We start from the raw sequence: 16893 nt of genomic DNA, 5'->3' as shown, positions 1-16893 counted from the left end.
AGTTCACTGCCAGTAAGTGACATTTTGTTTGTCGTTAGTAGTCAAAATTGGGGAACGCAAATATCAAACGCAGAAAAACGAAAACAGAAAGGAGAAATTGCATTTTATTTACCGAAAAATAAGCGAACTAACGCAAAATGAATGTTATTCAAAATGCGCTTATCGGAAATCCTTTTTCCACCCCTGTGGGCAGCAAGATTGGTAAGTGTAAGAGTTAAATTACAATTTGCAGTCTGTGTTTTGATTTTTGTCTGGGATTTTACACCTACGTAACGCCTTTTTGTTTGTTTGCTAATTACTATTTGTTTTTTGCACTTTATTGACTTTTTACGGCTTAATTTGATATTTTAATTAGCGTAGCATGACCTTTGATAGCAATCCTTCAATGCAGTTTCAGTTCCACTTTCAATTTTCTGTTTATGATATCCACTGTCTGGGGTCCATGTACAGATGACTCAATATCATCAAGTAATAAATCATAATTCTACATTATCTTTTTTAACTTAAATGTTTTTATATCATGTGACCATTTTAGTCTTGTCAACACTATTTATAATAATAATATTTCCTTTATTGCCAACAAAATCAAAATAAATTTGACAAAGCAACATCAAGCAGAAATAGTGAATTCCCTAAAATAGATTCACGATGAATATTGCATATAATAAGAAACATGATACAATCAAATACATATAGAATAAAATGAGATAGACTAACAAACAGTAAAAGTTAAAACAGCAACTACAAAGTTAAAATTACAATATCAATAAATGAAGTTCAAAATATATAGAATATGTACATATGTGTAACAGGTTCACAGGTCTGGCACATCAAAATCTAAATTTAAAATCATAAAAGCACTTATCTAAAAGAAACTGACTAGTGGCTTTCCTAAATTTAACACTATTATTAATGGATTTTATTTCTGGTGGTAATAACCCATATGCTTTAACTGCCATATAATAAGGACCCCTTTCAAAAAACGCTGAACCATCGGCTGGTGCCCGAAGATCTTCCCTCCCCCTTGTGATTACTGCAATATCAGTGCCATAATGGTCACTGTTTACTGAAAAAAGGTGTCGGTGCCTTTTGACAAACATCACTAAGGACATAAAGTAGATTGAAGACACAGTCATTATGTTCAGTGATTCAAAATGTGGTTTGCATGATGTTCCAGGGCGCAACCCCAGCATAGCTCTGATGATCCTTTTCTGAACTACAAAAATTTGAGGAGCCACAGAGGATGATCCCCAAAACATCACACTATAGGCAATCAACAACTGCACCCCTGTAAAATAAAACTGTCTTATGGAATTTACTGTTAATGAATATTTTAGTCTTTGCACTAATGCACAAAAGATATTTAGTTTAGATTGGAGCACCCTCACATGTTCCTCCCAGCCAAGAGCAGTGTCCAAGGTGACCCCTAAAAATTTAACTGTGTTTTCCACAGGCACTGATTTGCCTCGCATTTTCAAATAAACAGACTCTGTTAATTTGGGATTTTTCTGAAATAGCATTAGACCAGTCTTTTCGCAGTTCAGAATTAACCCTGCCTCATCACACCAATCCTGCATTGTCCCGGCTGCACATGAGCACTCGTTAGCCAGGCTCCCAAAATCCTGCCCCACCACGACAGCCGATGTATCATCAGCATACTGGCAGAGGAGTCCCGCAGCCACCTCATCTGAAAGTGAATTCACATACAATAGAAACAGCACAGGACCGAGAATCGAGCCCTGAGGTACACCTTGCGAAACAATAACTGGCTTAGAATAATAATTTCTATTGTCCTTTGAGATACACACAATTTGTTTTCTTTCCTCCAGATAAGACCCCAGTAAAGCACCAGACAAATTTCCAATGCATTTGGCATAAAGACTAAACAGAAAATTTATTTCTTAACTTTTTCACCTTCGAAATAACTTTGTTAAAGCTCTAGTTTAGCAACTTTCCTAAAAATCCCAACTAAAATTGTGGAAAAAAGCTTTGTGTTATTCCAACTGAACCCATCCCAATCCAACCCAACCATAAAAGCATCAGAATATGAATTTTCGATAATCTCTATTACTGTAGAAATTGACTCATTATTATTAAATGGCATAATAATAATGTTTCATGAATAAAAAATTCATAAGGTAAGTTTAAGGATTTGATGATAACAATTAACAAAGGATTGGGGAGGAAGTTCTATCATGTGTTTTATTATGTTTATACAAGACAATTTGGCAATTCGTAGATTCAATTGATTTTCATTTCTTTCAATTTTTTTTTTCAAATTCAAATATGCTTTATTGTTTGAATAAAAAATTGTTATAAACAAAGCTTCACCTAATCCTAAAGAGACAGAGTTACAAAGTTAAAATTATATTTAAAAATACAAGTTACAATGACAAAACAAAGTTAAACAGTTAAAATTTACATTTTTTTTTTTAATTAATAAAATCAACTATATCTAACTTTTCTTAACTAAGCACAGTTCAACATCTAGGGATAAAAAAAGAAAACATATAAAACAAACAGGTTAGGAAAAGAGCTAGGTCTCCCTTAATTAATTAAAATCATTAGATTTTAAAATATACAGCCACAGAGTAATAAGCTTGACCACTCAGAAATCTCCTCAAGAGAAACTTAAATTTGATGAGAGATTTTGCCTCTAATGTCTCCTGGTAGGTGGTTAAAGATTTTTATACCTTCATAAAAAATTGATCTCTTTACCAAGGCAGATGTTGGAATGGGAAGCCGCAAATTATTCCGCTGGCGAGTGACATATCGTGGATTTTGTAGGACAAACCTGTATTGATGGGAGAAAATAAGGCATGCCACCTCCTGTATGTATAGGCAGTAGATTCTAAGAATGCCCTCCCTGATAAATTATGGTCGGCATGATTCCCTAGGTGATATCCCGCATATATAACGCACAGCACGTTTCTGTAGAACAAACAACATCTGTAGAAGATAGTTGCTTGCACTACCCCAAAAGCAGACACCATACCTGAGATGGGACTCGATCAGGGAAAAGTACACGGCTCTCCCAATCCTCATGCCAAGCTCCCGACAGGCCACCCTAACAGCAAAACAACCCGCAGAAACCCTATTGCTGAGACTCTGTATATGGTCCTCAAACTTAAGTTCCTTGTCAATCACCAGACCCAAAAACTTATTGTTAGAATAAGGCGGGACAGGGCAGTTAGCAATAAGAATATTATCAAGACTACGGTTATTTGTAAAACAAATTAGTTTGGTCTTCTCTGGATTTAATGATAGTAAATTTGCCCTGAACCACTCATATATAAGTTGAAGATCAGCCAACATGGCTATTCTCAAAGATCGGTATCATACCCATGCCAAAGAACGATGGTGTCGTCAGCAAAGAGCGTGAATTTTCCCTGGATATTAAGTCGGACGAGGTCATTAATATATAGGAGAAAAAGTATTGGTCCCAGTACCGACCCTTGAGGTACTCCCCAGGCAACAGATTGATATTCAGAATACTCTGACCCCACACACACTCTCTGACGACGACTCTTTAGATATGAACAAAACCAACTCGCCGCTAAGCCCCTAAAACCATAGTGGAAGAGCTTCCGCAGCAGAACCTCGTGACTGACGTAGTTGAAGGCTTTCGACAAGTCACAAAACACAGCAGCGGAAACTACACCACCGTTAATCTGACAGTAGATATCATTCATAAAGTTAAACATTGCATCATTTGTGTTTTTATTTTCTTGAAAGCCAAACTGAGAACCACTAAGAATAATCTTTGATTTTAAATAAGACATCACACGTTTTTTACCCAATTTCTCAATAATCTTTGAAAGTGTGGACAGAAGGGATATTGGTCTAAAGTTTGATTTTAGGCAAGAGGGAAAGGTGCCCATAACCCATGCATTTATAGCTTCAACAAGGACATTTAGAGAGATGTCTGGCATGTTTAGGAGTTTTTTGGCAGATAGGCCATCCTTCCCAGCTGAGTTTTTTTTTTTATAGAAGTTAATATCTCTTTAAGCTCAACCAAGTCTGTAGGTATAAAGAAAAATGATCCTTGAATACTGGTGCTTGATAAATAAGTAAGTCGATCTGTTGTTGGGAAACCCAAATCTTTATGGGTTTTATCAGCAATTTCAATAAAAAAAATGATTTATATGACTAGTAGAACATTCAGGGACTGTCATGGAATAATTGCTGTATGATTGACGGATATCATTGACGGAATCTTCCAGCATTCTTTAGACTTGTTTGTGGCCTTATTTAGGCAATTTGGGTAGAAGGATCTTTTAGCGATTTTTATTAGTCGCCGATACAAAGACCTATAAGAGTTAAAATATTGATGAAAAGCTGGGCAATTCGTGAACTTTCTTAATGTGTGAAGGGATCTCAAATTTCTACATAAAGTTTTAAGTCCCCTAGTTAACCATGACTTCTTGTTCTTTTTTGGTCTAATTTTCACCATGGGAAAAGAAACATCAAAAAGGTTTATCAATTTCCGGTGGAAACACGACAATGGATCAGTCGAATTCAACACGCTTTCCCATCCAGCCGCCACACACGAGTCATGGAATCTGTCATAGTACCGCCTGCTGAAAATTCGACCGTAGGAGCACCCAGCAGTTTTGGGGCATTTTCCTTCACTGATTTCACAGATCACTGCCTCGTGGTCCGACATGCCAGAATTCACAACAGTGCAATCCACCATATGTTCGGGATAATTAGTGCAAACATAGTCAATGGTGCTGGACAAGAACTGTGTGATGCGAGTGGGAGACCTAACATGCATTTGAAGGTTAAATGAACTGAGTAAATTACGGAGGGTCAGTGTTGCAATAGATTTCTCATTATAATTTACATTGAAATCACCCGCCCACAGTATGGAGGATGAACATGGGATCATAAGCAGGAGACTTTCCAAGCATAAGCAGAATTCAGAGCTATCAGATAATGGTGACCGATAAATACAAATAATGTATAGGTTTAAATCCTCACAAAAAGATGCAGCAAGTTCAAAAACAGATTCCTTTAGAAGATGGTTAAATTTATCAATTTTTTGAAAAGTGCTTTGCGTTAAAAAACTTTTTCCAGCTAAGATCATACATCCTCCATGAGATAATTCAGTTCTACAAAAGCTAGAAATCACTACATAGTTACTAATGTACATCATTTCGTTCACTTTAAGCCAATGTTCTGTGAGGAGGATAATATTAGGTTCCTTTAGTTCATTCAAAAGTAGAGAAAGTTCACCTGTTTTATTACGGAGAGATTGTACATTTAGTAATATTAACGAGAACTTGGAATTTGGGGCTACCTTGACTCCTTTGGAATCTGAAGGGCCAATAAAAAATTTTCATCTGTGTTGGGAACCTGCATTGATTCCACGCCTGACGGATTTCTGCTTGATGATAGCTGGATGTTGGGATTAAGAGGGACCTCCAGTGAGTGGATTCTACCGTCATTAAGAACAAGACAGTTTACTAGGTATTCATCCATATTGGTTATACTTCCACTACTATTTATATTTATTTGAAGACAACACAGATTTTTTTGAAAATGAGAGTCAATTTTGAAAACATATATATTTTTTTCCCAAATTTTTACATATATTATTTATCATATAATCCTATTTAAATGGATGATATTTATTAGTGAACTTACTCTTTTTTTCTACAATATAATAAAAGTATTACTCAATAGATGATTTAAACAACATTTTTCAAATGATTTGTCATGGTTGTTATGCATTCTGTGCTCTAATAATTAGTAATTTATGACTAAACCAACCTATAAATAGGATTTTAATTGTCTGTCTAATTATTGAATCATGAGAAATACCTTATTTAGTAATACAGTGTCGTTTAAGCTGTTAAATAATAATCAATATTGATAATTTTAACTTTCTACATTAGAACAAGCTACAGATGGAAGTCTGGCTTCAGAAAACTGGGCTTTAAATATGGAAATATGTGACATTATCAATGAAACTGAAGATGGCCCTAAAGATGCAATTAGAGCTATCAAAAAGCGACTCTCTCAAAGTGCTGGGAAAAACTACACCATTGTTATGTATACCTTGACCATACTTGAGACTTGTGTTAAAAATTGTGGAAAGAGGTTTCATATTTTGGCTTGCAGCAAAGATTTTGTTCAAGAATTGGTAAGAAGTTGTTTCATGTCTTGTTCTTAGAAAGTGAATCAATCAAAATTTCTAGGTGAAACTTCTTAGTCCAAAAAATGACCCACCCACAGCAGTTCAAGAAAAAGTTCTCAGCTTAATACAAAGTTGGGCAAGTGCTTTTCAGGCTGATCAAGACCTATTAGGGGTCAATGTGGTTTACAAAGATCTGTTGGCAAAAGGAATTGAGTTTCCACCTACAGATCTTGATAGTTTGGCACCAATACACACACCTAAAAAGGTATTGTAATAACGTCATAAAGCCTAATGAAATGTTCCCTTATGAGGCAATATATTTTTTCCTAGAGTGTCTCAACTATGGAAGCTCCAAGCCAAACCAGACCAATAAGGCCGGCCAGTGTGCCCTCCCCCTCGGCCAGTCCCCTACCCCCTTTAGAATCTCCAACTGGTGGGATTCTAACTCCAGAACAAAGGGCCAAATTGCAATCAGAATTGGATGTTGTCCAAAGTAATATGAATGTCTTAGGAGAGTTGTTGAGTGAAGTTAAGCCAGGGCAAGAGGAAAGGGATGAATTAGAGTTATTACAGGTATAAGAGTGGTGTAACTAAAACTGTTCACAAATATAATTTAATCTTTTTTTAGGAATTGTATTCAGTCTGCCACCAAATGCAGCAGAGGCTTGTAGAGCTTATTTCAAGGATAACTAATGATACTTTGACTGAAGAGTTGTTAAGGATAAATGATGACATGAACAACTTATTTTTAAGGTTAATATCTAATATATTTGGTAATTATTTTCTTCTGATAATTCATGGATTTTAGGTACAGCAGATGGGAAAAGAATAGAGGATCTCATGGGCACAGTGCCTCAGCCTCAGAAGTAGTAGCGAAAGCCATACCGCCTACTTCAGCTGTTAAGCCCACTTTGAAGAATGATGATAGCTTGATTGATTTAGATGATGATGATGTTGCTGATACAGTTAAAAAGTTAGGTGAGAAATGAATAAACTAAAATTACCACTGGATTTAGTTAGGTACAATTGTTGTTTTAATTTAAGGTTTGGGTGATTCTTTAAATGGAAAAGGAACTGATGAGTTTGATATGTTTGCGCAATCTCGAAACGTTACTTATGAATCATCCAAGATAAGGTAATTGGCCTGTTCTATTACATATTATTGTTTTTATTGTGATTTTCTTCTAGTGGTAGCTCATATAAAGATAACATCAACCCTAATCAAATTTCTGGTGGACTCAGCTCGGTTACACAGGGACAATTAGCAGAGGTAAGAATAATGATAATTTTATTTTAAACAGACCTGGTAGTTTGTATTTAAAATGAACTACAATGGCATTGGTTTCATGTTTTTTTTATGTTTATGCAACTGTATTTACTTCAATTTTTGGTTTTGGAATGTACTATTTCTATCCTCTTTTACTTTCTTTTCTCTCTTAAGACTAATGCCTTGTTTGAAGCTTATTCTATATTATTTATGTTTTTATTTTGTTTTAATGTGCTTTTTGTGTATTTTTATGTATCATGCACTTTAGACTGACGAAGACCGAGAATTAAACGAGATGGCGAATTGGTTAGGGAAAACAGTAAGTTTTAAAAATATAATAAAGTTTTTTTTGGTAGATCCGCACACACCCACATTAGTTAAAATAGTGGATTTCTTTTTCTTGACATTATTTTTGCACTACCTCATCTTTAGGTAACAATAATATAAAGAAAGTGTACACATTAGGAAGCAGAATACGTTATCAAGTTGATTTTCAGTTGCAAGTAAAAGATAAATCTAATATATAATATTTTGCATAAATATAGCAACTAATTTTGTAAATAAATATAATTGAAATTAAATGCCGTTCATTTAGCACTTGACTAGTTGAACAAAACGTATGTAATTATCGTCCCAAAAAATACTTATGCACTAGTTGAGTAAATAAATTAATGTTTGATGATGATGTTATGTTTGTTGCAAAATCATTGAAGAGGCGTATTCTTTCATGGAATAATTTTTTTTTCAAGTACCTTATTGTCGAAAATTTGGTACATGTACACGAATTTTATTGACAAAGCTTCAGAAAATAAATACAATCAAATCAGACTTTACAAAACAAATATAAAAAATTTATACAACATATATAAAATGCCTCAAAAAAAAAAATGCAAGAGAAAAATGTTACAAACAAAATCTTTATAAAACAAAATATATGCATGTAGACAAAGGTAGCAGAGATAAAGGGACACATAAAGGTATGTTCAAAATTAAAATTAACAGATTAAAAGCTTAGCATCTACTACACAACATCCTCAGCCTTAAAAAAGTCTTCAATCGAATAAAAGGCTTTTAAAAGCAAATATGACTTCTGTTTACAACGAAACTGGCGCAAAGACTGAACACTTCTTAATTCCACGCTAATGTGATTATAAATCATTAAACCGCGATATATAAATGAATCTTTGATAGATGTTAAATGAGGAATAGGAAGAGGAATATTATTAATCTGTCTGGTAGGATAACTGTGATGTCGGATTGGAAAACTGTTCTTATTTTTGAATATTAAACATGCAGTTTCCAATATAAATAATGATGGTAGGGTCAAAAAACGGCTCTCTTTGAAAAGATTACCACAATGCATTCTAGAATGGGCCTTAAATAAACTTCTGACAGCCCTCTTTTGCAGCACAAAAACAGACTGAAACAGATAATTTGAACATGCACCCCAAAATGGAAGAGCATACCTTAAATGCGACTCGAACAAAGCAAAGTACACATCACGAGCAACATCTCTCCCCAGTTCATAAACGGTTGCCCTAACAGAGAAACAGCCAGAAGCAAGTTTTTTATTTAACTTTATTATATGGTCAGAAAACTTTAAATCTTTATCAATGACTAAACCAAGAAATGCAGAATTGTCTACCATGTCCAATGCGTTCTCACCAAAACCAAGACTCTCAGCTTGAAAATTGAAACCAATAATATGGGACTTTGACATATTTAAGCAAAGTTGATTGGAATCACACCATTGCTTTAATTTCAGGAGATCGGCTGCAACATCTCTGACAAGCTGCTTGGGATCTTTATTCGACCATAAAACCGTTGTGTCGTCAGCAAACAACGTAAAATGTCCACATATGCTAAGAGTAATAAGATCATTAATGTATACAAGAAATAGAAGGGGACCAAGAACTGACCCCTGTGGAACACCACAATCCACAGACTCCCTACCAGAAAAGTCACCATTAAGGTACACAGACTGCTCGCGACGAGACATAGTACTCAAACCACTTCAGTGCAACATCTCTAACTCCATAAGCAGAAAGCTTCTGAAGCAGTATCCTATGACTCACACAATCAAAAGCTTTGGACAAGTCACAGAACACCGCCGCAGTCGTCTCTCTTCCATTAACACCCTGGAGAAGTTTGGACAAGAAATCAAACATAGCGTCAGAGGTGCTTTTCCCTGACAGAAAACCAAATTGTTCATCTCGAAGAACCCCTTCCCCCAGAAGAAACCTTAAAAGACGATTCTTCATAAGTCTTAGATAAAGTAGACAAAATTGAAATCGGCCTATAGTTGGATGGACTAGAACGATCACCACCCTTATAAAGAGGCAAAATTTTTGCTAATTTTAGGCAAAGAGGAAATGTGCCCGACTGAAATGAAATATTAATAGCATCAGAAAGAGCCTGAATAGCACTCAAAGGAAGTTTTTCCAATAAATTCACTGAAATACCATCGTCACTAGATGCCCTTTTCTTTTTCATCGATCCTATAGTGCAAAAAATCTCCCTGTGAGTAGTGGGGCTGAGGTAAAATGAGTTTCCACTAGTGGTAGGTAAAAATTTGAGAGGGTCATAAGTGGAAGAGAGACCCTTTGTGAGGATATCAGCAACAGAACAAAAGTATTTATTCAATATGTCAGAATCAATCTGCACTTCTTGAGAGCCATTACTTTCGGACACAACCTCATTAACAATTGACCACGCTTCGCGTTGCTCATTGGAGGAATATTTCAAACGTTTGGAATAATAGAGTCTTTTCGCCTCACACACAACTTTCCGGTAAACTTTTCGATATCTCGAGAATAGCGACAATACAAAATTATTTATCGAGTAATGAATGAGTCGATTTTTTTCAAGATTTCACGAAAGGCTTGCATCTCAAAAAATTATTAGAAATAAGGTTCTAAAAATTTCTGCACATATTCCAAGGATAATTTGACTACAAACCTATTTCAAGGTTTTTTAAAAAAACAACAAAGTTTTGAGAAAATTTTTTTTAAGAAAGCTTAATTTTTTTGCTGATATCGCAAGAACCAATAATGACCTATAAATCGATTAAAAAGCAATTCTAAAAATGTATATACATGTTCCTGGAAGTATTTGACTGGACACATATTTTAGTATTTACAAAAAAAGTTGTCAAAGTTTTGAGAAAAATTGTTTATTAAATATTAATTTTTTTTCAAAAAAATTACAAAATGTTCATAACTCAAAAATCAGTGGCAACAAAATTCTGAAAATTTTGTTAATTAAAAAAGACTCAAAAGGAAATAGGGAACCAACATTTCTAAAAATTAATAGAGTGTTTTATTTAAAAAATCAAAAGTGTTGCTATTTTTCTATATAAGTGACAACACTGCAGTTCTGAACATATTTAGGTTCGTTACCAAATTTTCAGAACAATGGGCTTGGAAAATTTAAAAAAATATATATATATTTTCCCAAAAATAAAAACAACATAAGTTTATAAGAACAATGACGTTTATTTCAAGTTGTTAGGGTGAGTATTTGCAAAGTTATAAGGCTGCTAGTCTGGGGTTTTTTATACTTCCTGAGATTCCGTCCCAATTACGCGCTATGTCATAGACGCCGACGCGACGCGACGGTATATTATAGAGCGCTCGCTAGCCAGCCAGCCACAGCCTAGTGCCCAGGCGTTATTTTGACAGGGTGGTTTTGTTTGTTGACATTTTGACTTTTAACTTTTATTATTGACGTATTTTGCTTGTTGACTAATTACAATGGAGCAGGGATTTGTTCGTGGTCAGTCAGACTACTTACCCATTATATAAACGAAAATATTTTAAAACTATAAATTTTATTTAAAAATAATTAAAAATAAACTTTTACTTTGAAAATGAATACAAGGAAAATGAGTGGACCTGTAATCACGCACCTGAAACGAGCTGCTTGCCACCAAATCTGCAAAAATGTCATCTGGCAAATATTTTTCCTACGAAATTTAAATCAAAACACTGAACATCCATCCCACTTTGATGTAATATCCAAAAAGTAGATTTTTTTTGCTAAATTTAAGTTGGAGCCTGCTCTTTTTTACTAAAAAATAATCGAATTGTCGTTTCCAAGCTCATTCTACTTTCCCTATGGCTAACGGACCATCGATTATCAATCACCCTGTATTTTGAGGCTTGCAAGTATCAAATTAGGTTTAGCTAACTAAATTTAAAGAAACACAACAGAAAATTGTTGCTATATTTATACAAAATCTCTGAATAAACTGGCACGAATTATACACGCTTTTATCAACATTCATATTGTATCTTAGTATAGTTTGAATAATTGAATAGAAATTATGGTATAACCATAAAACATTATTTAAAAAAAATCTTTTGAAAAATTGCTTAGTTTTTGAGTGTTGTAACTTAAGTCGGCACGTTTTACCTTAACACATAAGTAACAAAAGTTTCCCGGTTAAGGAACCAGCGGCTCTCAAACAATTTTTTAATTTATATTTTTATAAGATTTTTTTTTTTAATTTGATGGGTATTAGTATTAATTTCTATGGGTAGATTATAATACTAGTTTAACAATTAAGTAGATTATATACTATAATATTATAACTATATTACTAAATAGTCTAAAAAGACTTATTAAATTAAAAAAAAACAATAACAAATATAAACAGAGGAGCAAAAATATAAACATTAAAAAATTATAACATTAAAGGAAGTTTAGTCTGAAATTAAATACATTAAATTAAATTTAGTCTGATTTTGAAGATATGTCAGCGTCGTTATTCATTACTACTTGAATAGTCATCTGTGCGTTTAATTAGGGGTCGTACCTCGTCTATCACTCGCTCGGTTTGATAGTTTTCAGCTATAATTTTTTCTGTATGATGTTTCTTCCTTTATTTGATGTAAGGATTCTTTCCATAAATTAAGGACACTGGCTTCATCGATTGTTTTGGAAGCGTGCTTATAATCATTTTTTGCATATGCCCCAAATCAACTCAAAAAAGCCCTCATCATTTCCGGCATGTAGCACAATATTCCTTTTTCCACAACTAGAACTGCTGCTGGGATAGCATTGCGTGCTACCATCTTGCCATGATGGTTCTAATTTCGCCCTTAATTGTTTGGGGTGTGTCCAGACTTTTTGGATGCCGACGGATTCTTTTATTTGGGTTTTCTAGTTCGTCTTCGCCAATAGTGCAAGGCTTATGTAAAGTGCTTCTTGAGATCTGGCATGCATCACATGTCCGCTTCTTTACTGCCAAAACAGATGTCAATGGCTCCATGTTATTTTTTTTTCTTGTTTTAAATACTTTTGTACCTTTAAAACTAAACCACGTTCACCCGAAGATAGAAACTGATATTTAGCAATATGCTTGTCTTGATGCAAATCCATGATTCAAAAATTAAAAAATCACAAAGTAAATTAATAGCCTGGTGATATCACTTCAAAATACCAAAAGAAATAGAGTGTAATTATAGACCACCAAAGTATTTATTTGTCCAATCAGGCAAATTATCACCTCTCAGGTACATAATTCTCTTAACCTATTTTTTCGTCACTATATTTCGGTTTTGTACATTTCCCAGAATTTATAATCCTTTTTTAACCCAATTCTACCTTTTTACCTTATTAAATCATAATAAATATTAGATTACACTAATAAATAATAATATTAAAATTAATTATTTAAGTATAAAAAAGCATTTCCTTTAAAAAAATATCAGTATCCTTTAAAATATTACATTAAACACCAAAAATGCTGGTAACAGTCGTCCAAACCGGCACTCGTTATAAATAGTGAATATTACGGCGGTAAGGAATTCATTGTTTAACCGGTCCACTTATACCCCGAGGTAATTTGTTATGTGTTAGGATAAAACGAGCCGACTATACTGGATGTTTCAAAATTAGGTGCAAATATTTTAAGAGTGTATTGTTGGAGTCAAAATAAGACTTTTTTTCTTATAAATATGTGTTCTAAAATGCACTCCCTTAGACCCCGCGCAAAGTTCTTGAAGATAATCAATTATTTGAAACACTGACTCACAACTCTAAATAATACGCTGTTAAAATGTTTGCACCGAATTTTATAACACCTTGTATAGAGTGAGCAACTTTAATTTTAAGACTTTTTTGGTTCGGTTCTAAATATTGGCAACAAATTCAGCTTGATAAGTTCATCCCGAGAGTGGACGTTTAATAATCACAAAAAATTATTCTACCGCACAATTTGAATAAACCCACTAATTTTAGGGTGGAGCAGAAGAATCGGTCACATCAAGTGACTTCGAACGATTCTTAGCAGAAAGAGCGGCGGCCGCAGAAAATCTGCCCACAGTGTCCGCAGCTACTGGATCGAATAATCCCAGCGCATTAAAGAAAGATAACAAAAAAAAGGATGAAAATCTTTTAGCTTTGTAATTTGTATTTTTATTCGATAATCGAAGACTGTGCACAGCCGGATTTAGGAAAATTCTTTTTCAATAATAATTTCATGGGACATAAAATATACAGCGACGGTAGATTTGTTTATAAATTTTAAAATTTATACCAAAGAGAGTTTTATTAGAAGATCGGTCTAAAAGTTATTTTTTACTACGGAACTAAACCATTCCTTTAAAATCTATTATAGGAAAAAGTTTAATTGTGTTATTTATTTGACCTGTTATAACATTTTAAACAGAGCTTTATATTTAATTTTATGATGTAAGTGTTGGTTAATTTTATTAGTTAGGATAGGTATTTAAGACAACAGTATTAACCGCTGCTGGTTAATAAAATAAGTGTGATGAAAAACGTAATTAATATGTAAATATCCTGCATTTCAATAATTGATATGTGCATGTGTACAGGTTGTGTCCTGTAGCAAAAATTAACAGATTTGTTTATAAGGGACACTATTCATATTTTTATCTTTAAATAGAGCTATAACTTTTTGTTAATGTATTAATGGTATTATTATTTATACATGTGTATTGTAGCGCTAAAAAATATGTTATTTAGTATTAAATAACGATTATGTAATATTGTAATAAAAATGCTGCAAAAGTGAAATGGCTACTTTTATGTTCATTGAATCCGAGTTAAAACTGAGTTCTACAGCCTGCCCAAGTTAAGGCTATAGAGAAAGAATACCACTGAGAGCTAGTGCAATTTTGACTTTGTAGCAAGATAATTTATGTTTTTTTATAAAATATACGTTTTGGATTTAAATTGAACAAAGGCGAATAAAAGTACAGTGAAACCTCTCCTTAGGGACAACATTTTGGAAACAAAGTGTTGCCTATATTTTTCCATGTAAAACTCCCAAAACCGGACGCGGATAATTTTTTTGTTAAAAAAAAATTAAGATCCCTTCAAACGGACGCGAACCGCTTAACAACAGGACTGTAGTAAAATACCTAATTTTCGGGAAATTATCGTTTTAATATTTAAAAATAAGTTAGTATTCACTGAGATTTTTCTCGTGTATTTATTTCTTGTTTTAATGTTGCAAATAGTGAATACTTAGATGAAACAGTGCGAACTGATGCATTGTAAAATACTTAATTTAATTTGCGTGAAAAAATGGAAGTTTGGAACCAAAAAAATTGAGAGAATTTTTAAGATCTGATGGAATTCTCAAGCAAAAGGCCATACAATCATCGCTCAATGCTCAAACCAAAATAAACAAATAAATCCATCTAAAGTTCGCAACAAACTAGAAAAATATCTAGAAAATATGTTTTACAATAAATTAAGGGCAAATTTAAAATGCTTTTAAAAGTCTACTTACGTAGTCATAAGATTTGAAAGTGTTATGAATACTAATCCCGTATTTTCTTAAAAGTATTTTCCTGGGAGTTCGGCAGGAATCTGCTCTGGAGCCTATATTTTTTCTCCTGTACATAAACCATCTTACCAATTTTGATGTCTAGGGAAATTTAATTTATTTCCAAACGATACCATACATCTCTTGCATAATCCTGACATGGATTCTCTGCGGATTACAATGGCAATTGATTTTCAAGCCGTAAATCCTCAAAAAACAAAATTAATTTAAGTGTATTCTCCACCATGTGCCTATTTCTAAATCACTAGTACAGTCTGATAGCACAAAGTTTTGTGTGCATAGTTGTTCATAGAGAACTCAAATTTAGGGATCATATATTAGGCGTTTGCAGAAAACTGTCTGCGGGGTGTGCTCTCAGGGTTGCTTAAGCCAGGGAACTCCTGTTGTCCACTCTTTGTCACATTGGGCATTCATACTAAATCTTCCAATTCCCTCTAGCATTCTAATTCACAAATCAAACTTTTACAAGGGAATAAAATCTTTAATCATTTGCCGGACGATCTAAGGATATATATCTATTAAGGTTTTTAAATTTAAATTTAAAAAATTTCTGACTGGCAAAACTTATTATTTATTGGGCGAATAGGTACTATGCTGACTCTTTTTAATACCAAACTTTGCATTTCTATATTTTAGTCCTGATTTTATTATAAATGATATCCATCCTGTATATACTTTCAGGAAGTTGTATGTTTCGTTTTTTGTATTCACTTTCTTTGTCTGATGCCAAAGTGTATATTGAATAATTAGTTTAGGTACTCTAGCTTTGTTTAAGACAAATGTTAAAAAATAGTCGAGATTGATTTAATTTACTCTTCTATACTACCTTATTAAATTTGTTCGCGGGAGAAATCCTGACCTAGTTCGGGAACTAGTTTTATCGTTCGCGGGACACGAATATACTCATTTGCCTTCATTGATGAGGAATTGGAGAGTTGAACAAGGAACAAGAACTTGCCAAGGAAATGGAAGATTTACGGAAGAGTATTAATCAAATGGTCCTTAAAATGGAAAAGTTGGCAGTTAAGGAAAAAGAAATCCCTAAATACATTCCAACAATAGCAAAAAGATCCATTTCCATTTCTATACAGGCCGATCAGGAACCAGAAGTTTCGCCCCCTACAAAAAGAATAACGGTTTCACCTCAGAAAACCATAACTAGGGAAGAATGGCATTACCTAATCGTCTCTAATATTTCTTCTGACTATACAGTAAACCGGCTCGCTCACTACGTTAAAGATAAGTTCCAGACTAATGCTTTTATTCGATGTTTTCCCTTCACGTAAAATGAAGACAGTGTGAACTCCAGCTTTAAAGGAGGTGTCCAAAACAAGGATTTTTTTTAGCCAGCTAAAAGAGACGAACGTATGGCCGGCTGGTGCTGTAGTGGATGGACGGAGGATGGGTCCATTACCACCGTTAAATTCTCCACCGGCAGCTAATAAAACGTTAACTCCCAAACCTGTCTCAAATCAGCTCAATATGCTTCAAATTGGTTCAGATAAAGATGCGATAGCTACATCTAAGTCATTTGGGCAAGAAAATGTCAGCTTCAAACTTGTGGAGAAGGCCAATGATGATGATGGACTGCATAATATGGACCCGATGACTCCTCCAGTAGTGCGACTATCCCAAAAATCTGATGCGGAAAATGGACGGTAC

General features: G+C 33.9%; 1 protein-coding gene across 2 annotated transcripts; it reads left to right on the top strand.

The window, feature by feature from the left end:
* The first annotated feature begins 2 nt into the window (after positions 1–2).
* Positions 3–14453, top strand: LOC126739253 (TOM1-like protein 2). 2 transcript variants are annotated; one of them, XM_050444835.1, is made up of 10 exons: positions 4–201; positions 5901–6148; positions 6204–6407; positions 6473–6715; positions 6771–6895; positions 6951–7120; positions 7187–7277; positions 7331–7412; positions 7678–7728; positions 13653–14453. In XM_050444835.1, the coding sequence occupies exons 1-10, from the start codon at positions 138–140 to the stop codon at positions 13818–13820; spliced, it is 1446 nt and encodes a 481-aa protein (XP_050300792.1). In that variant the 5' UTR covers positions 4–137; the 3' UTR covers positions 13821–14453. The 2 variants fall into 2 exon arrangements, with proteins under 2 accessions (XP_050300793.1, XP_050300792.1); XM_050444836.1 differs by lacking the exon at positions 7678–7728 and having other exon boundaries at positions 3–201.
* The last annotated feature ends 2440 nt before the right edge of the window (positions 14454–16893 follow it).

Source organism: Anthonomus grandis, chromosome 8 (genome assembly GCF_022605725.1).
Source record: "Anthonomus grandis grandis chromosome 8, icAntGran1.3, whole genome shotgun sequence".
NCBI lineage: Eukaryota > Metazoa > Arthropoda > Insecta > Coleoptera > Curculionidae > Anthonomus > Anthonomus grandis.
This window is presented reverse-complemented; position numbering and strand designations above follow the sequence as displayed.